General features: G+C 43.3%; 4 protein-coding genes across 7 annotated transcripts; 3 read left to right on the plus strand and 1 right to left on the minus strand.

Moving 5' to 3' along the window:
* Positions 1-1,443: 1,443 nt before the first annotated feature.
* On the minus strand, positions 1,444-5,132 carry LOC127784933 (vacuolar protein sorting-associated protein 22 homolog 1-like). The gene is made up of 8 exons (XM_052312359.1): positions 4,533-5,132; positions 3,929-3,998; positions 3,728-3,838; positions 3,037-3,172; positions 2,778-2,932; positions 2,506-2,613; positions 2,126-2,215; positions 1,444-1,836 (listed from the first exon to the last, which is right to left on the minus strand). Exons 2-8 carry the CDS (start codon positions 3,977-3,979, stop codon positions 1,729-1,731), a joined length of 759 nt encoding a protein of 252 aa, XP_052168319.1. The 5' UTR covers positions 3,980-3,998; positions 4,533-5,132; the 3' UTR covers positions 1,444-1,728.
* A 1,602-nt stretch (positions 5,133-6,734) lies between these two features.
* On the plus strand, positions 6,735-10,395 carry LOC127784038 (uncharacterized). Of its 4 annotated transcripts, none has more exons than XM_052311216.1 (3): positions 6,735-7,366; positions 7,475-7,626; positions 8,892-10,395. In XM_052311216.1, exons 1-3 carry the CDS (start codon positions 7,166-7,168, stop codon positions 8,962-8,964), a joined length of 426 nt encoding a protein of 141 aa, XP_052167176.1. In that variant the 5' UTR covers positions 6,735-7,165; the 3' UTR covers positions 8,965-10,395. The 4 variants fall into 4 exon arrangements, with proteins under 4 accessions (XP_052167176.1, XP_052167175.1, XP_052167177.1 ...); XM_052311215.1 differs by having other exon boundaries at positions 6,736-7,387; XM_052311217.1 differs by having other exon boundaries at positions 6,736-7,387; positions 10,251-10,395.
* Positions 10,396-11,781: 1,386 nt separating this feature from the next.
* On the plus strand, positions 11,782-13,237 carry LOC127784035 (uncharacterized). The gene has a single exon (XM_052311213.1). The coding sequence runs from the start codon at positions 11,957-11,959 to the stop codon at positions 12,995-12,997; it is 1,041 nt and encodes a 346-aa protein (XP_052167173.1). The 5' UTR covers positions 11,782-11,956; the 3' UTR covers positions 12,998-13,237.
* A 281-nt stretch (positions 13,238-13,518) lies between these two features.
* Positions 13,519-16,287, plus strand: LOC127784036 (rhodanese-like domain-containing protein 14, chloroplastic). Its single transcript, XM_052311214.1, has 6 exons — positions 13,519-13,819; positions 13,919-13,965; positions 14,248-14,340; positions 14,728-14,866; positions 15,185-15,287; positions 15,906-16,287. Exons 1-6 carry the CDS (start codon positions 13,630-13,632, stop codon positions 16,021-16,023), a joined length of 690 nt encoding a protein of 229 aa, XP_052167174.1. The 5' UTR covers positions 13,519-13,629; the 3' UTR covers positions 16,024-16,287.
* Positions 16,288-25,836: the final 9,549 nt, after the last annotated feature.

Consider the following 25,836-nt stretch of genomic DNA (forward strand, 5'->3'; position numbering starts at 1 on the left):
GCGACGTGGCGGCTGTGGCGGCGGCGACGACGACGCGGGAGCAGGTGAGGGGCGTCGGCGGCGGCGAGGGGAGCAAGGCGGAGCTGGTGGGAGGCATCGAAACCGTGGACACCGGCGGCGACGGCGCCGTGGTTACGCCGGGGAGCTGCGGAGGCGAGGGAAGCATTGGATTAAGACTCACGGGAGGCGGAACGGCGGATGAAACTGGCGCTTCCGGCGGCGGCAAAGGCGCCGTCGTACGTGGCGATGGCTTCGACGGCGACGACAAGGTGGGCGAGTACTCGATCCAGGCATTCACCATCCTCCCACTGGTGAGCTCAACCCTGGCGCCATCAAGATCGGCAACAGCGGCGGACACCATAATCCCAAGATCCAATCCCACACGATTCCCATTCACATCCCCGAACTACACATCCATGGCAGGAGAGCGGCGGCGGCAGCGCTGGGTTCGTTGGCTTCTTGGCTTGGACGTCTTCGCCGCCGCCGTCGTGCCAAGAAAACTTGCGTTTTCTCCATGGATTCGGCGTGCTCGAGCTCGACGTCGGCTTCCAAGCGGGAGGATGCAGCGGAGTTGACAGGGATGAAAGAGATGGACTCGCCGGGGCCGACGGGGAGGTTTCCGACCTCGGGCGTCGGCCATGAGCTTGGTGCCCTTGAGGAAGAGGTGGAAGTCAAGGGAAACCAGCGCGAGAGTGAAGGAGGAACAGAGCGCCGTCCTGAGGTCGCTGATGGTGGCGGAGGCGGCTCCTCACCCTCGCCGCCGCCGATGCCCTCCCCTGCTCCCGCGTTGTCGTCGTCGCCGCCGCCTTGCTCCCCTGATCCCGCGTCGTCTCCGCTGCCGCCGCCGCCACGTCGCCGGCCGCCGGACCTCCTCTCCCGCCTCGCCCCGCCGGACCTCCTCCCCCGCCTCGCGGCCTCGCCCCGGCGCCGGCTTGCCCAGAGCCAGAGAAGAGAGAGAGAAGAGGAAGGGAGAGAAGAAGGGAAAGAAAGAGGAGGCCGACATGTGGGGCCCACGCTGTCTCAGCAGCCACATAAGACAAAACCGGGATCAAAACCGCTAAGAGACCTATTGTGAGACCTATTGTGACTGGTTTTGTATAGTTAAGGGACCTCACATATCTGGTTTTGCGGTTCGAGGATGTTTTTTATCCCGATGACAAGTTGAGGGACCTTCGGTGTACTTTTTCCATGAAATAATATCTCATAAGTCATAAGTATCGTTTGATACCCTATTTCAAATAGGGTATCAGCCGCTATTAGGTATTAGAGACGAAATCTTTAAGGTATTATTTCATCCGAATAAGATACCGTTACTTAGCATCTCTCTTTTTTTATCATATTTATTGCGAGCATTTCTCTTGCTCACATTAGCAACTTACTCCCTCCGTTTCATAATGTAAGACTTTCTAGCATTGCTTATATTCATGTAGATATAAATGAATATAGTCTATGGAAGTAGCATTGAACATTTACGATTACGAGTAATTTCGTGAAAGAAGAGCTAGTATAGTATAGACCACTAGTACAAATACATCCAGAATCCTGATGCACGAATCACAATGTAAAAATTTTGCCGGCAGCCCAGCCCTGAAAGTGTATTGCTATCTCATGATTCTTCCAGAGCTGTACTGGTAAATGGCATGCCATATGTGCTTCAGTGCCTACAGAAATGAACCAATGGAAAAGGATACAGGTGACAACAACGGAGTGGAACAGGCACGGCACAGGTCATGACTTGGCATCCGCACCAGTAGAGTCAGAGCTGAGAGTGACGCACGGGAACCAGTATCTGCGCTTGCCATCCCTGTGCCCATCGTCGATCATCGCAAGCCCTTCCTGTTTATGTAATAGAGACCAGAGTTGGATATAGATGCCAAAAAATTTGACGTTCATAAAAGTGTCAATACAGATGCACATACGAAAAGTACTTTATTTATATATGGATTATGGATAGCTCAAAAAGAAGGTAATCCTGCAATGGCTTAAGCGTGGATTCAACAGAGAGATCTAATCACCATTCACCAATACATAACTTGCATCAAAGGAAGCCGGTTTTCTTTTCTTTGGGCACAGAAATGAAGCACAAAGGTTGCTTAAAGAGTGGAAATGCAGGAGCAGGATTTACCTTGAGCAAAGTTTCAAGGACGTCAATGGCACGGCCAGTTGACCACGAGAACTTTCTCTCGACTTGCTCTACGGTGACAAAACCTTCAGCCTGCATGTGAAATAATGTTATAACTGGACAGGTACGGTTATATTGTGGCAAGGTGACAGATTGAGCAAGGCAGCAACTTGAAAGCTTCGGTTTAACTTAGTTTTGTACTATGTCTCTATGTTGACTGAAATAAGCGTTTATGTGGAACATAGGGGGCTTTATGACTTCCAACCAAAGGTTATACACCATCCACATACTTGTTCAGTGTAAGCATGATAAGGTTATGACAGCATCCACATACTTGTTAAGTGTACTGTGGTATTATACACTATTAAAAGCTGATTACAAACCTGAGCTAGCTCAAGTATCCCATTGTGATCTTTATTCAGTTCTGTAGGAACAGAACGCACAAGCTTTTTCTTCCCAACAGAAATTACTTCAAAACCACTACCAAGGACCTGAGAGTTCACAGGCAAAGGATCAGAAGAATTAACGATCTGTCCAAGTACATCAAATAAAATTTTATTGGCCATAGATTCGAATGCAATCTTGTAAAACTTGCATGAATGCAATTACAGGATTCCCAAAAAAATGTAGCTGTAGAATTCCTTAAAATACTTGCCTTCAGCTTACTTATCGCACGCAAACAATCATCTGATGTTAACGATCCAAGATCAGCTTTCCTCTTCTGACAGAGGAGTTTACGGAGATCTAGCAAGTCAATCAAGCCACCGTTGGTCGCTCTGGTTGCTATGCATATGTCAACAATCTGAACTCCTGGTGCAATAGACACAGATGCCAAGCAGAACGTAAATGGTCCAATAATAACAGAAAATTCCAGGATCAAAACATACAAGGTAGCTTAAATTAAGTATACCAACCCAATTCATAGTAGAAGTCACCAATCCCTAGAAGCTCTGCCCAAGCTCCTTTATTCGAAGCCAGCGGGTCTACTCCAACTTTTGCACACATCTCATGGAACTGTTGTCTAAATAGTGGATTTTTACGGATATCATTCTGCACTAGCACACCATGTACACAAAGTTACTTAAGAGTTGGAATATGCTGTGCCATTTGAGCTCTATTGTGATCACCTAGAACATCAGTGTTACATTGCAAATGTCAACCCAGTTGGAACTAGATGCCATGAGACAAGTGAAATCTATCACAAGAAACAAGATCAATTGGCACCTTGGTAACTCCAACACCTTTTCTTTGGTACATTTTCCATCTTTAACTACCGTTCCTCAGTTTTAGTATATGTTGAGCACTTGACCATGGACTAGTATGCTACTTAGGTTCCCTATTTCCCAGTTCGATAGACAACTTTAATCAAGTGAATAGCAGTAACTTCACTGTTTTCATGTTTGTTAGAACATTCATTTCATTTGCGCTGTGCAGTTGAAAAAAAATGTAAGAATTCAGTCAGTCTGCAAGAATGACTGATATATCCTGATCCCCAAGATTAAGAAGATCGTGAAAGCATGCTATGTGTAATTCAATTTGTGACATACGAATAGCGTCGGTAATATTTTCTGTAAAACTCAACTAGAATACAGGAGTAGGAATCACCTTATGCTTGCGTGCAAATTCTTTGAGCTGTGTCCGAAACGTCGCAAGCTGCTCCTTCATGACATCGGTCCTGACCTTGGCCACATTTTCCCCAACCAGCCGGAATTGGTCCTTAAATTTTCCAAGAGCACACTCATCTCAGGATCCACAGAAAAAGAAAAAAAAAACATTATAAGCTATTCAAGCAAGATGTCCACATACACGAGTAGCCGCTGCGTTCTGCAAGCCCGCGATTCCCGGTCGCCTCCTCATGCTTCCTAGTCTAAATTGGCTGCAGTTCCATAAAAAAATCCGATGGAATCAATTAGCACATCTCGTGAACGGCGATCGATTCGATGTGGCCAGAGTTCTCTGCGTGTGTTCTAACAGTGGCGGACCCAGGATTTGAACCCAGGGTAGGCCTAGCAAAAAAAAATCTAAATGCAATACGGTATGATTCGATAAGATATCTGATAAATGATAAACGATACCGTGATACGGTATATAACTCTAAATGGTTCAATACAAGTAGAAAATAACAAACAAGTTTGAATCTTACCTAAAGGACAATGTAAATTGTTCAAACATAACATAACATCTTAGATAAATAGGATATTACAATACAAGTCAAAAATTTCATTTGAGGTTCATTGTTGCACATAATTTTGTAGTAATCTATACAAATTACTATATCCCTAATTGGCTAATCACAGATACAATCATACAAAGAAATTGATTATTGAAGGGGATAATACTGTGGTCTACTAGAAGGGGGAGAGGGACTGAGGTAGAGGGAGAGCCGGAGAGGGCGAGAGGCAGTGCTCACCGGAGTCCAAGGGGGCTGGGGCTTGGGGGAGGGCCGGATGCCGGGCAGCGGGCGCGCCGCGCGCGACGGCGCTGCACGGAGCGACGACACGGCAGCGCCGACGCGAAGGGCGAAGGCAACGGCTGCACGGCGGGGCGCAGCAGCGGCGCGAGTCGGGGAAGGCCGAAGGCGGGCAGGCCCAGGCCGGGGCGCGGGGCGGAGCGCCGCTGCGCAGTCGGCCGTCAGGGGATGGCGCTGCCGCCGTCGGCCTTCGCGTGCGTGCGGCGTGGGAGGTTAGGGCGGGGATGTTACCTGGGTTCGCGACAGCCTCCGCTCCGGCGAGGAGCGGAGCGGATCGTATCCGGATCGGTCGGCTGCGGGCTCAATCGGAGCGCCGGAGCCGAGTCAATCCCCCTCGCCTCCACCTCCACCAGGCAGCTAGGTCGACGGCGACGGATGGGATGCGTACTGGGCGACCGAGGCTTGTGGAGAGGAGGAACGCGGTGGAGGCAGAGCAGCGGTGGCGCCGGTGAGAGGCGGCGGAGGCGGTGGCCGGTGGGACCGCGAGTGGACGACGGCCTCTGGATCGGCGACTAGTTCAGCCGCAGAGGAAGAGACGAGACGACGGCGAGAGGCGATGATGTTTGGGCCACGGTCTCTCCACTGCGGGGCCCATCATTTGCTGGGCTGGAATCCGGATAAGGCCCACCAAATTTCTGATCCACAACGAAATTTGAAAGGAATAAGTTCAAGGTCCATCGTCTTTCGCCAAGTTCGATTTTTTTTTCTTGAACCGCAATACCAGATATGACATGTGCAAAATTGGTGTACCCAAGGTCCCAAGCAGTATGGATCCCCAGTTTTGGCTCACACGGCGAGTGGGCCCCATATGTCAGGCATATATCTTCTTCCTCCAACCTCCCCTCCCTCTATATCTCCTATATTCCCCATTTCCCATCTCTCTCCTCCATTTCCCATCATCGACTAGGGGAGGGACGGAGGCGACGGCAGCACCGCACTCGCAGCTGCAAGGAACACTACTTCGGTACCTCCTCCCCTTCGACGACCCCATCGTCGCCACGCACTCCTACACATCTCTTGGACCCGCACCACCGTCATCTTCTACGTTGACAACCACCATCTAAGATGGCTCTGGTTGGGCCACTGACGATTGACTACACATACGCGCGCTTCACTGCTATGTTCTCTGACCTCATCGTCACCTACACCCATGCCATTTGTGGCCTTGAGTGTGCGGTCACTGCCCTAGGCCTAATGACATCAGAGGTCTCCATGATGGTCAGCCAAGCGCGGCGCCATGTGGGGTCGTTGGGGTAGATCGAAGAACAAATGTCGAGGTCATTGCCACTGGCTCTACTTTGGTGTATCGGAGCACTGACTTCCTCCACTGGGAGTGGAATGTTGCGTCGATGCACTCGTCAGCGGTCATCCCTATCCTAGGATGACTGAACCTCTTCCCGATGGTGGAGCATGGATCCAACAGCCTCGACATGTCAGCAAATAGTTTTGGCATGAAGCACATGCTCAAGCTTAGTGAGTTTGACATGCACCAAGACTTCTACATGGTGGGGGGTACGATGATGAGAAGGACACCTTATCGCCGGAGGAGCCTTGCCGCAGGGATAATTGATGGAGCTAATGTTGCCTCAGCTATAGCTAGGCGTATGCCGCCCAGTGGTTGTGCAATCGGGGTTGTTGGGGCAGCATCCAGGGCAAGTCCAGTGAAGAGGAGGTTGGCGATGCAGAGGGCATCGACAATGACGACGATGCGGCGCATATAGTGTTGTCTAGGACGATGGCGGCCTGCCATTGGCCACATCCGCCCCTTCCTATCAGTGATGTGGAAGGGATGAGAGAGAGGCGGTTTGAGAATCGGAGGGATTAAAGGGGACCGCAGAATGCTCGCACCACAGCGCTCCGGAGGTTTTTCGGCCGGCGTGTTCGCTTCTGGTGATGTCCACGTCGCCCGGCGCTGGAAGTGACGGTTTTGCAAAAAAGTCCTCGCTTAACTTGATAATCTTTCTTATGTCCCTCAATGTCAGTTCACTGTCTTATGTATTTTTACGTATAGGCCCTCTATATCCAAATATATCTTATGTGAAGGAGAAAAAATTTCAAGTATAGGGCCGCGCTCTGAAAAGGAGAAAGTATGGGAGTTTTTTGCAAAAAAAAAAACACCCAATCCCCCATTCCCCCGAAACCCTAGCCACTACTGTGCCCCCCATCCCTTCTCTTCCTTTCCCTTGCCCTTGCACCGCCGCCGCTCTGCCTTCCCTCCCCCACTTCCCCACTTCTCCTCGCCGGCGACGATGGCGTGCCCATCGCGCTTTCCCTTGTCCTGCCCATCTCCTGGCGCTCCCTCCACCACTCTCCTCCCAAGAAAGCAAAGGGATTGGGGGAGTAGATGGCGCAGCGCTGGATTCGGGGTACGGTGATGGAGTTCCGCCGCCGATGGCCTCCCCCTCGCGCTCCCCCCACCGCTCCTTGCGACGCCGCCGCCATGTGTTCTCCTCGCCGACGACGGCCTCCCTCGCACTCTCCCCATCCTCCCCCATCTCCTGGCGGTCTTTAATCCCTGTCAACCCTAGCACACAGAGGCCGCCGCCGGTCTGCCCTCTCTCGCTCCCCCCACGATGCCGTTCATCTTCGTCGCGTCCCCATTCCCCATCTTCCTCGCATCCTCTCCCTGTCTTGGGTGGGGACCCCGCCACCCATTGCAGCAGTTGCCCTGTTGTGTGATGGGCTCCAGGGCACACTCACTCAAGAACCAGCCAAGGCTCGAGTGGGAGGTAGGTTTATCGATCTGTGATGGGAAACAAGCTCAGAGATATCAGGTTTTGTTCGCCATTGAGGAGGTTCCCTTTTTTACTTGCTTCTCTTCAATTTTTACTCACTTTGCCTAACGTGAGGTAGTCTTGATCTGTTTTTTTCCCATATGTTAGATGGCTGGGGCTTCCACTCAAACAATCATCAACAATATCCGGTTCTGGGATTGTGCATCGGTCTCATCCAAACAAGGTTTGGTGATTTCTTTTGCTGCCTGGTGGGCTACTCTGTTTCTTAATGTCTGCTTGCTGAATGAAGTTACAGAAAGGTAAGACTTTAACCCTTTTCTTTTGAATTTGGAGTTAGATGTGTTTTTTTGTCTAGAATTGCCTAAAGTGTTTGTTGTGCACCTGTTTAAAAGTATGGCTATTTATAACCTAGAAATTGAGAGCATAAGCAATTGACTGAGCTTTCCTTCTCAGTTTTATTGGTATTTGGGAGCAAAAGCGTACTAAGGGTTGTTGCAGTTTGATGTGTGATGAGGAAGCCTGTAAAGTAATGCTTAGGATTCAATACCTTAGATTCCGTCTTTATATATGATTTAACTATGCAGATTTCCTGTACAATTGCATGATACTAAACATTATTTCTGTAAATTCAAAGTGTTATATTATCCAAATTCATTGAAGCATGTCTTTACATGGATCTTCTACGGGCTTAATTGGTCTGATATGTGTTAGTTTGTTGCTTTTCAAAATCTAGCACAAGTAATTGGAAGAAGGGTTTAGCTGATCTTGGATAGAGTAAGAAGATGAGAAGCTAAATGTTAAAATCTTGGATATGTCAAATCTAACAATTAATTCGGGGATTCACATTACATTTATTGATTGTTCTTTGAAAGAAAAATGAACCTTCCAGTTTCTTCCTAGCTGAAATTTCATATGTTAGGTGTTAGTTACATCAAAAGATCTGGATGCCCGAGGCCACAAGGTTGTAGGCCGGTCAATATACTTTGCTCTGCAAATAATCCTGAGCAGTCAGAGGTTTGGTTTGCTTTGTAAGGACGAATTGATTTTTGCTACAAACTCAAGTGAGTTTGGCACATGCCGTTATATTTTTCTTATTTTGCATGCGATTTTGAGGTGAAGTTCACTTGGTCAGTTAAGTTGTAGCCACTGAAGCTTCCATATCAGATCTCACGTATTTGAATGCTCATTTATATTACATGAAATATTTCCTGAACCATTTGTTCATTTTGTAGTTTGTACATTTTAGATGCTCTCAACAGCTCTGCTTTGAGTACTATCTATTGTTCCCCTATAACCATCCGTAATGCAGTAGTAATTCTATGGCCTACCCTGATATCTACAAGAGATTCCATACCATGGTCCTGCTCTGCTAAGGAATTCTGTATTTTGGTACAATAATGGGATAAGATAAGTGGAAAGTAAATTAACTGTTGGAAAGTAAAATAATAATTGTTATGTACTCTTTCACTTGCACACAGTTACTTTGTGGATTTACATTACATATATGTTCTAAAAGAAACTATCTTAGTTTTCGTGTGTTGAAGCTTCATATGTTATGTGTTAGTTACATCAAAGAGCTGGCTGCTAGGAGCCGCAAGGTGCAGCATGGTAGGCAGGCTAACACTTTGGAGCTGTGAGCTGCTTGCTCTGTGAATCCATGTTCAGTTAGAGGTTTGGTTCTCATTATAAGGATGAATTTTTATTTTACAAGCTAGAAACTCATGCAAGTTCGGCAAATGCCATTATATTGTTTTGATTTTGCATATGATTTTGTGATGAAGTTCGCTTGGTTAGTTAAGTTGTACCCACCGAAGGTTCCATATGAAATCCCATGTTTGAATGCTTATTTATACAATATGCAGTACTTCCTGAATCATTTGTTTCAAAGCAGTGTGCTGAAGCTTGACCTTTGCTTTTTACATGGCATAGGTAAGCGGTGAACGTTTTTTTTGGTTTAGATTTCTAAGGGGTGCAAAGACTTCTTTTGTTTAGATTTATGTTCTCCAAACATTAGAGTTACAGTATTGTCATCCACTCAGCTATGTGTGTATTTCGATGTGAAATTTGAAATTTTGGTACGAATGAAATTTAAAGACTGAGAACCCATGTCACATGTTTTGTAGGACACTTGTATGTATGAGTAGTGTGATTAGTTATTGCATTACATTTCAGTATCTGCATTATTTTTGACTTCTTAGAATTTTAGTGAATACGAGGGTGTTACTTGCCTGGTATATTCTTCTAAAGATTATCATGGCTAATTAACTATCCTTTTGTTGCCAAATCTAGAAACACTATATTCATTATAGATGGTTTCAGTAACCGCATTACTTGGCTTGCCCTTTTTTAAGAGTATCTTGGCTGATTAGCTGGTTTTTCTGCTGCCATATCCAAAAATCATTTAGTTTATTAGACACTTTTATGGGGAAACTGCTCTGTAAATGGCTCTTTGCTTCATTTACATGATTGAATGCTTCTGGTATTCATGCTTCTAGCTGCGTGGTTTGTAATACATTCCGTATAACGATGCCATTGCCGCATAATGAAACTGAACTAGCTCCTTTCTTTAAGAAACTGAATGACTAGACCCATTTTTATATACGGCGATATATGTTCAGACCCATCTTTTCGCCTATGCTTATGTTTATAAGCCAAATTTAAATTTTAAAACTTCATTTTTGAAGTTTATTAGGTGGCTTTTTCATCGAAGTTTTTTTTACAACATTTGCTTTTCAATCACAAAGAACATGTACATAAGAGTTTTACCCATAAATTATTTTTTTATTGGTATTAAGCAGTTTGGGTAAGTATATGCATGCATAAATGAAAAGATGGGGCCTGTTCTGTTCTTACTTCCTCTCTTAAGTATGATAGGTTACCATGTTTTTTAGACTTAAACTTATTAGGTGATTTTATCTTGCAGAAATCAAGTGATGACATAATTCAAGTTATGTGGCAGCCTATGTTAGAATGAAGGCCTTCAGAACAAATTTACTAATATAAATACGTTGTTTATGCTGTGACACATCTTACTGACAATATATAATTGAAAACGATTATAAACTCTATCAATTGACCTACATGACTATCTTTATATTGATATAACTCTAAATGGGATATGAAAACGCTATCATGATATGGTCTATCTTCTCTCAAGGTTTGAATGACAGTGAAATTATATATATACAATTACAGATATGATAACATGCCCTATATCATCTCAGTAGACTTTGTGAAGCATGCCAAATGTTTGCTGAAATATTCTGTAATATTCATGTTTGCCTACTTGCCTGTTGGTAATGTGATGTTCACTGTCCAGACTAATCTTGGAGTTCACAGGAAACACTGGTCAAATATTTGTTTTAACTTTAGATGCTCTCAGCAGCTCTCTTATAATCCCTTTCTTTGAATTCCATGACAAATGCATGTTTATAAATATAGTGCGGGTATCGCTACTTAGTTGCCAACACAATAACAAATCAACTGACATAAGAACTTGCTACACGAATTAGATTATCTCATCCTTTTATTTTGTTTATTGTCAGTCTTTCCCTTTAAATTAATTGACAGGAGGAAGAAATCGCAGGTGGTTTACCAATTTCAATGACATTTTATAGTTCATTAAAGAATTGAACTTCTATATGGTAACCAGGCAAAAATAGCAGGGATGTTTTTCTCTACACCTGTATCTTGGCTGATCATTTAGTTTACTAGGATTATTTTAGGCCAAGTTTACTCTATATATAAGATGTTAATTGCTCTATGAAGCATAATAAGTTCTCATAGCTTCTGGATTTACAATCAACTGATTTTATCTCGCAGAATTCAACCACTTTTTTTATCGTCACATAGATGTAAGATTTCAGGTTTTGTGACGGTCACAAACTTCAGAATTCAAGTTGTTAGCCTATGTTGGAACGAAGACCTTTGGAAGAACTATATGTGGGTAATATAAACGGAAATGATGTAAATGTTGTGATACTTATTTCCAACTATATTATTTCAAATATGTGAAAAATTGATTAATGTGTTCTCTGCCTGTTATAGCTCCAATATGTATTTTATTGTCAACCTATCTTCTAAAACAAACCCTGCACCACTATCAGCTCAACTAAAATATGCTCCCACCATACTCCTTATTTATTTTCTTCTTTCAAAGCGGACGCTAGGGCGCCGCGAAGCGCGCCGTAAGTTCTAGTAGGAGATGGAAAAAGAGAGGAGGTTGGAGGAAGAATAAATAGGCCTGACGTGAGGCCCACTCGCCACGTCAGCCAAAAACATAACCCACTCGCCACGTGAGCCAAAAACATACAGTATACTTCTTTGAATCTCATTATATCTGGTATTATACGGTTGTAGGACAACAACGAAAATCGAACTCGGTGGTGATTTAAAGTGAACTTATTCCAATTTAAAAGTTAAGTTATATACAATTCCTGGGCCTTACAAAGTAGACGGGCCAGAGCCCACCAACGTCAGTGGGCGAGGCCCAATAAGGCCCGTGGCAAAGCGACACGTGAAGCAGCAACGCCACGTCACTGCCTCACGCTGTCCCCCCACACTGACTGGGACTCACTCGCCGCAGATCCCCAAACCTCTCCGCCGCCGCGCCGGCTCGCCTCGCGCGCCATGGCCGCCTCCGCCTCCGCCACCGCCTCCCTCTCCCACCTTCTCCTCGCGCGCAAGCCAGACCCCGCGCCTCTCCCCTCCCGCCGCGCCCCCGCCCTGCTCCCCTTGCCGCGGCGGCGCGGGCAGCGGCCCATCTCCGCCGCCGCCGCCGCCTCCGACCTCCTCTCCGCCGCACCCTCCCTCAAGTCCCGGCTCGCCGCCGGGGAGACCCTGTACGGGCTCTTCCTCCTCTCCTTCTCCCCCACGCTCGCCGAGCTCGCCGCCCTCGCCGGCTACGACTACGTCGTCGTCGACATGGAGCACGGCCCCGGCGGCGTTCCCGAGGCGCTGGCCTGCCTCCGCGCCCTCGACGCCACCCGCACCCCAGCCGTCATCCGCCTCCCCGAGGCTGGCCCCATCTGGGCCAAGAAGGCCCTCGACCTCGGCCCCGCGGGCCTCATGGTCCCCGCCGTCGAGTCCCCCGCCGCCGCGGCCGCCGCCGTGTCGCACTGCCGCTACCCGCCCCGAGGCGTTCGCGGCGCCGCCCACCCCATCGTCCGCGCCTCCGCGTACGGCCTCGACGACTCCTACCTCTCCCGCTGCGAGGACGAGACGCTAATCATCTGCCAGGTCGAGACCGCCGCTGGCATTGCGGAGGTCGACGCCATTGCCGCCGTCGACGGCGTCGACGTCGTCCAGATGGGACCGCTCGACTTGTCAGCCAGCATGGGGTACCTGTGGGACCCAGGGAACAGGAAGGTGCGAGCCAGGCTGAGGGAGGCCGAGAAGAAGGTGTTGGATGCCAGGAAGAAGAATGTGACAGCTTCAGATGGCAATGTCGCATATCTAGGCGGATTCGCCATGCCGAACGACCCGGCAGAGCAGCTCAAGCTGAGGGGTTACCACATGGTGTCTGGTGCAGTGGACATTGGGATGTTCCGGAAGGCGGCGTTGGAGGATGTCAAGCGGTTCAAGGAGGCAGTGATGGAAATCGGCGAGGAGGAAGGCGAGGAGGACGATGAAAAGAAGGACAAGGAAGACGACGGGTACTGGAGTGAGTGAGCACTGAGCAGAGTTGAGCTGAAGATGATCAAGGAACTGTGGTGATGGTGTCTTTTGTTTGTCTTCTGAATTCAGATTGAGAGGTCTAAGTGGTTCCATTTTCCAGGGGCCTCTGGTGTACTCTTGTTTAGTTGTCAGGTCGATTTTGAGAACATCATGTTTGGGCATCTTAGGATTCCCATTTGTAGGTGGTAACTTCTGAGTACCAATAAAAGCCAGATTTTTATATCATTCAGAAAAGGTTGGATTTTACATAAATTATGTCGCTGTAGTATCCTCTATTTTTCTTTATTTGCACATCCTAGTATATTTATTTTTAGTCAAGCATCATAAATTATGTCATGGAAAAAAAGTGCAGCTCTTAAGTTTTCCTGTCTAGATTGTTGGTGTTGTGGGGTCAGGCTAAGCTACAAGTTCAGAATCCAGATTGTCTATCACAACACTAGCTCAACCTCCACCACCAGTTCAGATATGCTGGCACCTCCCATCCAAAACCATTGAGTTCTTTGGACGTTTCCCCATCCAGAAAAAAAAATCTTCTCAGTTACAGGATCCATCCTTAGGTGTTAGAGGCAAACCCCTCTTCTAATTCTCTCAGAGTCCTCCATAGTTCTTTCTGCTCCTTTTTTCTCATGACCACAATGCTTGCAGCTAGCTCTGTAGTGAACAGCAACCTTCCTTGCTCATCAAGGATATCCTCCTGCTCAGACTTCACATCTGGCTACTCCTGGCGTCCTATAGAGGCTGCAAAACTCTGCCGGACACGAGCTGTGCGCTCGCTGCAGATAACCTGTACTGCCACAAAGCCTGCAAAGTCACCAGGTACTGCGAATACGCTCTCCATTTTCTTGGTTTGGAGCAGCTAGTAATTCTGTGGGCATGATATTAATTTGCTGTATTTTTTTTTATTTTTATATACAGCTGAAGAAGAATGGAAGATCAAGAGGCAAGTGCTAGTAGAAAAGCGGGTAATTCCTAATTTCCTGCCATTTCCAAATGTTAGCTATTTTGTTATCAACTCCATATATGAAGTATCTTACTGAATACCTGGTTTTAGTTCTTCAGAGAGTGTGTATTGCACATATATGAGTAGATAAGCCATAGATTCCATGTCATATTGCTCTGTTTTGGAATTATGGACTTGTTTTCCCTGGGTTTGTTGATTTCATATGTTAATTACCCGTGGGGAGCCTTCTCTGCTAAGCAGCTTCCATTTACATTAGAATTCCTTCTGTTGTTTGGTTTTGCAGGTCCGTAGTGTTGATGTGAAGGAAGCACTGCGTCTTCAGAAGGAAAACAATTTTGCAATTCTTGATGTCAGGCCAGTAGCGGACTTTAAAGAGGTAATGTTGTAATTGTTCTCCACTTATCTTCGGTTTTTGCACCATAATGCAGCTCTTAGGTTTAACACAATAACTTGAGGTTACGCTTTACATTAATATGTAATTATAATCTTTTGTGGCATTTATTCCCTTAGAAATATCGTATATTGAACCAAAGGTTCTGACTTTACGCAATTTTAGAGTGTCTGAGAAATAGGAGTAATTTTGTTTGGAAGAGAAAAAAAGGCCTGCAGTCGGTGAAAAATGGATATAATTTTGTTAACAAAATTATTTCCAATGATGTGCAAGTGTATCTCAAACTTTGTTGCTGTCATACTATGTGGTGTTTGATACTTAGATTCATTAGATTTTGTTGCAAATGCATCATATGGGTTCATTCTTATGCAGGCTCATCCACCTGGTGCCGTTAATGTGCAAATATATAGATTGATAAAGGAATGGACAGCATGGGATATTGCAAGACGGGCAGCATTTGCATTCTTTGGCATATTTTCTGGAACAGAAGAGAATCCTGAGTTCATACAAAGTATGGTAGTTTATTCTGTTTTCTGCTTCATGGTTACTCATATACTACCTCCGTTTTTTAATAGATGACGCCGTTGACTTTTTCTCACATGTTTGACCATTCGTCTTATTCAAAAAATTTACGTAATTATAATTTATTTTGTTATGAGTTGTTTTATCATTCATAGTACTTTAAGTGTGATTTATATCTTATACATTTGCATAAAATTTTTGAATAAGACGAATGGTCAAACATGTGAGAAAAAGTCAATGGCGTCATCTATTAAAAAACGGAGGGAGTATGAGTTTACAATCAGTGACATATATTATCTTTACGAAGGTGTTGATGAGAAACTTGGTAAAGATGCAAAGATTATTGTGGCATGTTCGACAGGAGGAACATTGAAACCAACACAGAACTTTCCTGATGGGAAGCAATCGAGGTATGCCATGTTACCTTAGTATTCTTTATCAGTAAACTTGATTCAATTTTTACCAATTAACATTCATGTTCTAACTGACATGAAAGCGCTGATACAGTCTCTTAATACCACTGTCGCAAATGAGGTTTTTTTTCTTTTCTGTATTCCTTGAAATCAGAAATGGGTCTATCATATTGTGGCATTGATATTCTTCCTAATATTTGCATAAGGTATTTCTGTAGTGTCATGATCATCTCTTAATTGGTGGAATTTTATTTTGTAGTATGGATATCTTTCGTTTCTTTCTACTGGTGGTTTTGTTTCACATTTCTTTTGTCAACAATGTTTCCCAGTTGAATGATATAACCAGCTTGAAATTTCTACCATGTTGCTGAGCGGTAGTTCATCCGAGTGCCATATGCAAACTAGAAGGGGATTATACTATTCGTTCATCTGAGTTCCAATTTACCCCGTTTGCCCAACATCTGTATTGTTTCATTTCATGTAAAACTATAAACTTGTTGTCTGCCCACACTCCTTTCTTCACCTTAGCTCTGAATTTTATGTTGTTTTACAAAGGTGACTATGTTTGTGCCTCTGGAACATAGCTAACTCATCTCATCTGTTTCATTTTGGCAGGTCCCTGATAGCAGCTTACTTGTTGGTCCTGAATGGTTACAAGAATGTGTTCCATCTGGATGGAGGACTCTACACATGGTTCAAGGAAGGCCTACCGGCTGTTGAAGGAGAAGAATAAGCAATTAGGACATATTACTTGTAATTAGTGCATCAGTATTCATGAACATGGAGGTGTGATGAGTTGTAATGAGGCATCTTCTCGGATAAATAGTGCACTAGTTTGATCCTTTCTTCTTCCTTTCCCAAAAGGATATGCCTCCTTGGATCTCCTGCCTATATGAAGATGTGTTAGATTTCTCATGACCTGCTGCTGTCGACTTGTCGGTGTATGATACTTGAGCATGCCCATTTGACAAAATAGATAAGTATGTTAGAACAAGCATCAATTCTCTCGGATCTTGGACTTGGAATGCACTATGATTTTACAACATGATGTTGTGATCCAGCCATCAGTGATGTCAAGCAGTAAAACTTAGTCAATGCCAGATACTTATTTGTTGGAACCAATCTCGGTCTTTGTCTCTTACCAAGCAGTATATCACTCTTTAACTCTGAAGCCTCCCCCACGTTGCATTGCACCTCTCTTCATATGAATAAGCCGTCGTTGAAACGAAACGAAACGAAACAATTTAGCGATGAAAATTAGCAGGACAGTTCAGATTATCCCCCTCTTCGTTCCTACAAAGAGCGCAGGGCTATCTCCTTGTAAATTCCTCCTCGTTGATGAACGAATACTTTGTCTGAATTTAATACTGTAAACTCTTCCAAAGAAATACTTCTCTTTTCTTCAGAAGGTAGCAGTTTGCATTTCCAATTCTGCCGAAGTTGGACATGGCAGAGACCTGCTGCTTAAAAAGGAAAAATCAATCCAAGGACAGCTTTGTCCCATTTGCCGAGTGCACAGTGCTAGCTCGTCATCTAAATATCCGATACAGATAACAGCAGAACAGCGAGCGACTACAGAAATCCACCGATAGCAAAATAGGAGTAGAACAGCAAAGTGCAAATGCTATATCAGGCTTAACTCTGAATTTCTGAAACCTCCTTCACACTGCACCTCTTCTGAACTCTGAAATCGGCCTTGCTGAAACAAAACAAAACAGTGGTTTAGAAGGCTAGAAGCGGCAACTTGTGATCTGATCTCCTGTCTGATCTGTGAACAATGTAAAATTACTAAAAACTTATTCTGCTAATCGATCACCCTGAGTAAATTTGCAAGGGTGAATCACCCTTCCCATGCACGCACAATTCTTTTTGCTCCTCTGAAGATATCTGAACAACGTATAACCTCTTTAATTTCGACTTTGATCTTGACAATGGAGAAGCCATTGCTCAAATGGAACAGTTTGGCGATGAAAATTAGCAAGATGATTCAGAGTATATTCCCCTCTTCGTGCAAAGAGGGCACATATGCTCCTCGATTGGAGTTTCTCCGTCTCGATCGGTCACCCACGACACGACGTGCTCGGTGCGGTGCTCGTCGGAGAAACCTACCACGGCACCACCCCTCCATATTCCAAAGCGTTCGTCAGCTCTGCCGCTGCCTCCGCCATTGCCATCCTCGTCGAGCTCTGACGGCCATGACGCTGTATCAGTGTCAGACTCCGGATTACACCCGCGATCACTGGACGAACACAAACAAAGGGAGTTTGGCATTCAAGGCCCTGTTTGTTTCAGCTTAACATTATTATAATTTAGATTATAGAATTAGATTACTATAAGCTGGATTATAATAAGTCGACATATAATAAGCTGCTAGCTGTTTGTTTATCTGGATTATTAGCTGTTTGTTAGTTGTTAGCCATCCAATAATCTAGAAAAAGCACCTTTACAGTGGCTTACCAGATTATAGTAATCTGGCTTATAGATTGTAATAATCTATCATAATAAGCTATCTATTTGTTTCAGCTTACTCCTAATAATTCAGATTACAATAATTCTAAGCTGAATCAAATAGGGCCTAAATCCTATTGATCGACATTTCGACATCTTCGAAATGGAAATGACATTGTCAGGGATCATTCACTGCGAAAGACTGAAATTCTATATGAAGATGTGCAAGATTTCTCGTGGCATTTAGGGCCTATTCACTTTGATACCATTTTAAACCATACCATTTTTTTTAGCAAATTTGCTAAAAAAAATGTCTACGTTTAGTTTATTGCCAAATATGATAATTACATAAGAAATCATGCTAAAGTTTTGGTAATATTGCTATCTTATCAAAATTTTGACATTGTCAAATTTTGGTTAGGTTTAGGGCATGTTTACTTTGATGCCATTTTCTACTATACCATTTTTTTTTGGTAAAGTTGGCAAAAAAAATGTCTAAGAGCCTGTTCACTTTGATACCATTTTCAACCTTACCAAATTTTGGTAAAGTTGCTAAAAAAGTGGCTATATTTAGTTTCTTGCCAAAATTTTAGCTGGTAAGGTTGAAAATAACATCAAAGTGAACATGCTCTACATTTAGTTTGTTGCCAAATTTGATCAATATATAAAAAAATTCAGCCAAAATTTAGGCAATATTGCCATCTTATCAAAATTTTGATATTGTTAAAACTTGATAAGATTTATTTTGGCTAGAGTCTGAACGTGCCCTTATTTTGCCCATTAATCTCTGTAGCCTACTAGCCTTGCCGGAGTAGAAGTATCTCATTTCCTTTCTGAGTTGTAACGAGTCCGAGCCCGAGTTCGATCTGGCAGCACGGAGTTATCATATATTCCAACCCGGTCGCGGCGGAGGTATCGCAACCAAACCTTAGCAGCAGCATCTCTCACCATCGTCATCGTCATGAGCAGCAGCAACATCTTCGAGGACGACGAGATCGAGGCGGCGTTCGCGGCCGGGGCGATGCCGCCGGAGTGGCGGCGGAGGCTGGTGGCGTCGGGGCAGCTGGACGAGCGCGGCGTCGACAAGATCGCGGCGGACATCGCCGCCGCCGGGACGACGTCCCGCCCGAGCTCGGGGTTCGCCTGGTCCAAGGGTGCCATGGCGTTCGCGGCGTTCGACGTCGTCGTGGGCGCGCTGCTCCTGTGCCTGGGCGTGGCTGGCATCCTCTCCGCCGGCGAACACCACCACGGCGACGGCAAGAACGCGGTGGTTGGGGGCCTGCTCGTGCTAGCGATGACTGCAGTGGTAGCCATGGTTTGTGAGTACGAGCGGAGGCGGGGAAAGATGCGCAGGTTGCAGGCGCGAATTGTCCTCGAGCGCTCTCTGCTTCCTCCCGTTTAAAAGGCCAAAATTTACAATGTTTTACATGCCTAATCCTTCTTTATAATCGACAAGAGTGAAAGTTGATCTCAGTAGCACCCCAAGGTTCTAAGTTCAAATCTTTATAAGAGCGAATTTCAGATTGGATTATTTGAGAGCTAAGTTTCATGTTCGATAGGATAAGTTCTTAATTTAAAAAGGTTGTATATATCCGGTTGGATACAGAGGCTGGGCAAAAATACCCTTCTCAAAAAAAATCTAAAAAAATCGACAAGAGCGCAAGCTGCGATGATTGTGTAATCGATTTGTTGAAACAAAAACATTACACGAACGAAAATTACTGAACATTCAATCTGCTGGACGTATCAATCGATCGATCACCCATCCCATGCACGCGTAATTATTCATTTTTCTTCTCTGATGGAGAAGGCGATTGCTGAAACAAAATAGTTTGTCCATGAAATTTAGCAGGAGATGATTCAGAGCATATTCCCTCTTCCTGCAAAGAGGGCTCGTACAGGCTCGTCTCCTTCGCAAACTCCTCCTCGTTACTGACTTTGATTTACTGGTCGAACAATTTCTTCTGATTTTAATCCTGTTAACTCTTCCAAAGATTGCTGCTGGTATCATCTACTGCCTACTGATCTACAGCTGCTAGCCATGACAGACAACCGGATTCTGCTGCTGGCATGACGATGATACAGCAGCAGCAAAGGGTGGTCGAAGATTAGAATTTCATCCCAAATAATACTGATCAAGGGGATTCGGAGAATAATGTTTTGAACAAGATGGGTTTCGGTGCTGTAAATTTAAGCCATTCCAGGAGGAGGATTTCACCTCAAATTAGTTACTCTTTTGGATGCATCAAAAGAATCAAGGTGAAGATTTTGGCATGATCGTCTCATACAAGCACTTCACTCCAGAGTGTCTTAATTGAGAATTGAACGGGAAACCTGCATGACCCCAAAGGTAGGAACAAACGGACATGCAGTAGACATTAGCCAAGGCCCAAGGGGTTTGGAGTTTAAAACTCCGACCCTCATTGACATCATCTGCCGGAATGGTGAAACCATCAAAACCCCCAAAATTTAATACTCTAACATCAAAATCGGGCCAATACAAAATGGGTCAATACAATTTCCACGCACAGTGCGACGATCAGTTCAGTACTCGGCTTCCCTCTCTGTAACGTGTGTTTGGGCGGTTGGCACATGGTTCGGGGTGTGTGCTCTGGTGCACTTCCTATATCGACAGCCAGCTGCCGATGTAAAACTTTTCAGGTAACTTTTTTTTTTCAATCTTAATCACATTGAATGACCTCCTTCAGTCATTCCGGGAAAAAAAATTGCCACGCACATCAGGACCGATACGTTTGGGCCACAGTGGAACCCCGACCTATCCATATTGGGCTGTAACGTGGTTGCCAAGTACATGCGGCCCGTTACGGTTTGGGACGGATTGGGATTCCGATGTACATGTGGCCCATCTAGCTTAAATTAGGCCTACTTGCGTGTGGGCCTACTTAAATTGGGCCGGAATGGGATTTCAGCGGTGCGGCCCATTCGACTTTGCGACGCACTCGCAGCCGTTGGATCCCCTTCAGCACCACGTGGTGCGGACATGCGGTCTTGTTCAAAGCTAGGGGTGGAAAAAAAAACTCAGGCTTGTGAGCTCAGCTCGGGCTTGGCTCGAGCTTGGTTGGCTCGGCTCGGCTCGTAAGCCAAACGAGCCAAGCCCAAGCCTCCTTTTCAGCTCGTTGCTGAAATGAGCCGAGCCGAGCTAGCTCGCCAGCCGCTTGTTTTGGCTCGCGAGCCTAGGCCATCATGTATTTATATCGATTATTTTACCTTTTGTGGCATTATTGTTTATCAAATTGAAATTTATCGTTAAGATTTTGAAGAATTGAATATATATAAACTTATTTAAATTTTACATGTTAATGATTTATTCTTGCATTTTTTAATAATTACAAAATATATATGAAGAGGTGTTTCAACAGGAAGACTTGCAAGCCAGCTTGAGCTGGCTCGAGCCAAGAAACGACCCGAGCCGAGCTCAAGTTTTAGCTTGTTTCCCTAACTGAGTCGAGCCGATCCAAGCCTAGTTTGTTGCGAGCCACTGCAAGGCTCGGCTCGTTTTCACCCCTATTCACAGCATGCCATGATGAATTCACCTCTCAAACATGTAAATTTAAATTCAACCTCTTGATATTGTAAAAAAAACAAATTAAACGTGGAGTAGTATATGTGTATATTCAAAATCATATTTGCTTTTGTTCTCGACTTGTAAAAGTCATAATTAAATTTATATATTTATGGAGTGGTGTATTACGATTAGTTTATGTTATTAAATTCTTGCAAAAAATATAATTATTTAAATTATATGGAAATAATAAGAGAACCTTCCCTCCAGAGAATTTAAAAAATAAGGGGACCTGTGATGTCTCTGTCGGTGCCATCGACTATATGATCTGTGACAGTGTAAAACTTTTCAACATTTTAATCTGCTGGACCTATCAATCGATCGATCACTATTCCTTCCAATACATGCACAATTCCTTTTTTTCCTCTCTGAAGATATCTGAAGAACGCATAACCTCTTTTCGGCTTTGCTCTTGATCATCATCATTATCGGGATCTTAAGCTTTGGACTCTCGCACGCAAAGAGCTGCCACAAGCCCACAACTTGTCGAAGAAAGAAAAATCCGGGCCACGCATGATGTCTCGCAAAATTGTGTGATCTTCCTTGAGAAAGTGCATCCTGCAATCTAACGATTTACAGGTCCTCCTGACTTTCTGCAGTGTGCACACCGAAGTGTATCTAAGCTCAACTTTGGATCTTATTTATTGTTCAGGTTAATCCGAGTGAGACATTAATCACTTCGTATCATCAAGTTTTAATCCACAAATTTTCGCCAAATTCAGATGAAGATTTACAATTATTATAATAGGTGGATATAGCATCTTTTAAATCAAGGGTCAGATTATCTATAAAACTAAAACATTTTTTAAAATCAGGAGAACTTGTTGAAACTTCACCATCTACAGCTAGCCACGGTCACAGATACTTAGCGACAGATTATCGTCTTGTCACTTGCCAGAGACACAACTCTGAAAAACTACTACTTCATCACTTCTGCAAAAAGGTTTAGATCAGTGTAACTGAAGAATGGAACAGGGACAGTATGCAGCAGAAAGTGCAACGGATCGTTGCTTTTGCATGCCATCTTTTTCTGTGGCCTCAAATGTATAATGAAAAGGAGGAAGATTGATTTGATCCGTCCAAGGAGACCTATCATGTGATTCCTCTGCTCACTGGGTAGCTTACAGGAGGAGCAAAATGGAGGTTTCAAGCAGGTTGGACTTGGTGTACGAGGTCTCTGAAGTCTATACTACTAGTAGTAGTATTGAGTAGCGGGAAAACCACTCACAAAAACCGGATCAATGCTTATTATTATTATTATTTTGTGAAAACCGTTTAAAATTTGTTGACTACCGATGAAATGTGATCAAATTTTGTAAAATATTTAAAATCCAGTTTGAATATATATTTTTTTTTTAAACTTGAATGGAAAACCAAGCGGTTTAATTTGTGTTCCCGAGCCAAGCCAGGGAGATTTGGTTTTTAGGGAAACCGACTGGTTTTTATTGGTTTTTGTAAACCCTGCTGAGTAGTAATAATGTACACTTCATCTGACTGATTTACGAATGTACGCCTAAAATTGGCAAAACAATGTGGGAACTTTCATTTTTTTTTCACAATATTGGTTGAAGTTCCACCCCTAGATGAATCAACCAAAAGACATGCATTGCAAATCTGGCTTTTTGCATCGGGAAGCGCGCATCTTACTACCATTAGCTCAGGAGCAAAGGACCAAATTCGTTAAGAGTAATATATATGGAAATAATTTTGAAGTTATTTAGTACTACACATAATTATATTTGGAACAAAAAATTGCTGAATGCTCCCAAAATTCAGTTTGCGTGCTGCACAGGAAGCTCACATCACATTCCTAAATGGAACAGACAGGAGTCCCCATCCACAGCAATTCTCTCAAATTTGTTGCTTCACATTTCCATTCTACACCAGCCTCAAACTCTGAACCGGAGGGGACTCACCAATCCAAAAGTTGATAATCAATAACAGCTTCCTTTTTTTCCAGGGAAACACAGCAAACTGTACGCATCAGTATGGTCGGTGCTCAAGCTTCTCACTTAGAGTCACTGGTCTCGATCACATAGATTCGCCACATTTTGGCTTTTTTTGACATGTCTCAAACAATGAGAGAGAAAGAGAAATGAAGAGAACATGCTGTCTTTCAGGCAGATCACAGGAGAATTTTGTGTTGTCCTCTTGCTAGATTGGCATGAAGCGGGCGTTGTTGCAGTTGAGTGTATCGGTCGCCAGATACGTATATGCACTGATTTTGATCCTTGAAATTGGTTTAGTCTTAAATAATTTATCTGGAGGTATACTCATTTCTCCAAGTAATAACTGGACTAATAAGTATTTGCATTTTTTTTATTTAGTCTTAAATTTCTTGATGTGCACATTTAAAAAGATGATTTCCCTATACAATACTCCCTCAATTCCATAATATAATGCACAACTCAATTTTTTTTCAAGATATTTTATAATATAAGGTGTGCATACATAAATGCAATTAATTAGGACATCTTCTCCACTAAATTATTATCTTTTAAAATTCTCTACTTTTAAGATCTCTAATTATATTGGGTGCATGTATTATACTACCTCCGTTTTAGGTTATAAGACTTTCTAGCGTTGACCACATTCATATAGATGTTAATGAATCTAGATATCTATTGATCTATATAAATATGGGCAATGCTAGAAAGTCTTATAAACTAAAACAGAGAAAATATTTATTAGGGTGATCTAAACTAGGGAGATTGTCTTTAGCCTTTAGGTAAGGTGATTGTGTCTTATTTTGAAATGGACGGAGTATTAAAATCTGTCAAAAAGGGATATCCAACCAGCAAGTATCAGCGTTAAGAGCATTATCTGGTTTCCCCAAAAAAAGGAGCACTATCTGGTTACCATTTCGGAATAAATACTATCAATGCTTTCCTTTTTCTGCTCAGCTTTCATCAACCGACGAGATAATTAGTAACCGGGATCAACCGGTTCAGTTTCTCTTACTAGTAGAAAAATCATAATCACTATCAATAACTGGGAATTCAGGACACATTCCTTTTTTTTTTTACATATTATAAATCATCACGGGCACATTTACTGAAACTCCTAAACGAGTACTCCCTTCGTACTAGTAAAGGAAAGGAAGTTGTTTTGGACAGCGATACGGTCTCTAAACACAACTTTAACTCCTTATTTCTATAAAAATATTTATTGAAAAATGATATATTTATACTTTTATGAAAGTATTTTTCAAGACAAATCTATTCATATAATTTTTATATTTTTAAACTCAACGATTTATATTTCCAATGTTTGACTTAAACATTGTCCTAAACGATTTCCTTTATGAGTACGAAGGGAGTATTTCTTAGATAACTTTATAAAATTGATTGTTTAACTTTCTAATATTTAATTCTTTTGCATCTCTGCCCTCAAATAATTGCGATAAACTCAGTCATCCATGAGAACTTTAGAACACAGCCTACTCGTGGATCTTACATCTTGGGTCCTAGTGCTACGTATCATTCTAGTGGCCTTGTTGTTTCTCTCATGCTCTTGGGTAACCGCTGCATGTGACCACACCACACCGAGCACAGAAGGTGTTTCTGAATGTCTGCCTGCCCGTGTAACCCATCAAAACATACCTTTGGCCTCACCTCTGTCTTACCACCACTCCCGTGACCCCTACATTTTGTCCCACCATAACCTCTCTCTAATTACCCTCCAAAATTGTACTACTTCCTCCTAATGTACAAAACCGTTAACTTTTTATCAATGCTTAAACATTCGCCTTATTAAAAAATTTATGTAATTATCATTTATTTTATCGTGACTTGATTTATCATATTTATTCTTTAAGCATGACATAAATATTTTATATTTGCACAAAAAATTTAAATAAGACGAATGGTCAAACGTTGTTCAAAAATCAATGGTGTCATACATTATAATACGAAGGGAGTAATAATTAGGACATATCAGCATAACTTGTACCCCCATCCGAAGATACAACTACTTCTTGTTCCATTTTTTTAAAAAAACAAAGTACAAAACGCATACACTTATATAAGCATGTGCACGCTCACCACTCATATGAGCACACAACACGCACGCTCTATCCCTGTGAGCGCTTTCAAATATTGGTCCGATAAATTTTGAGATTCATGAAGTCACTACTCACTACAGACGACTTGTTGTCAATAGAAACGTCAGTTACCATTTTTTTTTAAAAAATAGCTGTAAATGCGAGCACCTATGTCAGGTCTAAAATTTGAACAGTTGGATAGACAGTTTCCACCTCTAGAAACATAGTCAGTTGAGTTACACTCACTTTGCCTCTCGTTCTGTATCTGGACACATATATTTGGAAATGTAATAATTTCTTACTATGTATTTAGACATATATATTTCTAACTTTTAGTCATATATATATCTAGACATATACATATATTTCCAATTTATATTTTGAGACGAATTTAGTAAAGCATTTATTATTTCTCTATATAAAAATCCCGTACATAATTGCATATCAGAATATAGTATCTGTGTTAATTACGT

Source organism: Oryza glaberrima, chromosome 9, assembly GCF_000147395.1.
Source record: "Oryza glaberrima chromosome 9, OglaRS2, whole genome shotgun sequence".
Classification (NCBI taxonomy): domain Eukaryota; kingdom Viridiplantae; phylum Streptophyta; class Magnoliopsida; order Poales; family Poaceae; genus Oryza; species Oryza glaberrima.

Bases quoted from the DNA above. Each gene is read 5' to 3' on its own strand.
- LOC127784933 (XM_052312359.1), bottom strand. From the start codon at position 3,979: ATGAGGAGGCGACCGGGAATCGCGGGCTTGCAGAACGCAGCGGCTACT. The intron at 3,839-3,928 runs GTATGTGGACAT...GGAAAATTTAAG, and splicing joins AGAACGCAGCGGCTACTCGT to GACCAATTCCGGCTGGTTGG. The intron at 1,837-2,125 runs GTAAATCCTGCT...TTACATAAACAG, and splicing joins TCCTTGAAACTTTGCTCAAG to GAAGGGCTTGCGATGATCGA.
- LOC127784038 (XM_052311215.1), top strand. From the start codon at position 7,166: ATGCCGTTCATCTTCGTCGCGTCCCCATTCCCCATCTTCCTCGCATCC. The intron at 7,388-7,474 runs GTTCCCTTTTTT...CCCATATGTTAG, and splicing joins TTTTGTTCGCCATTGAGGAG to ATGGCTGGGGCTTCCACTCA. The intron at 7,627-8,891 runs GTAAGACTTTAA...GTTATGTGTTAG, and splicing joins CTGAATGAAGTTACAGAAAG to TTACATCAAAGAGCTGGCTG.
- LOC127784035 (XM_052311213.1), top strand. From the start codon at position 11,957: ATGGCCGCCTCCGCCTCCGCCACCGCCTCCCTCTCCCACCTTCTCCTC.
- LOC127784036 (XM_052311214.1), top strand. From the start codon at position 13,630: ATGACCACAATGCTTGCAGCTAGCTCTGTAGTGAACAGCAACCTTCCT. The intron at 13,820-13,918 runs GTACTGCGAATA...TTTTATATACAG, and splicing joins AAAGCCTGCAAAGTCACCAG to CTGAAGAAGAATGGAAGATC. The intron at 13,966-14,247 runs GTAATTCCTAAT...TTGGTTTTGCAG, and splicing joins AAGTGCTAGTAGAAAAGCGG to GTCCGTAGTGTTGATGTGAA.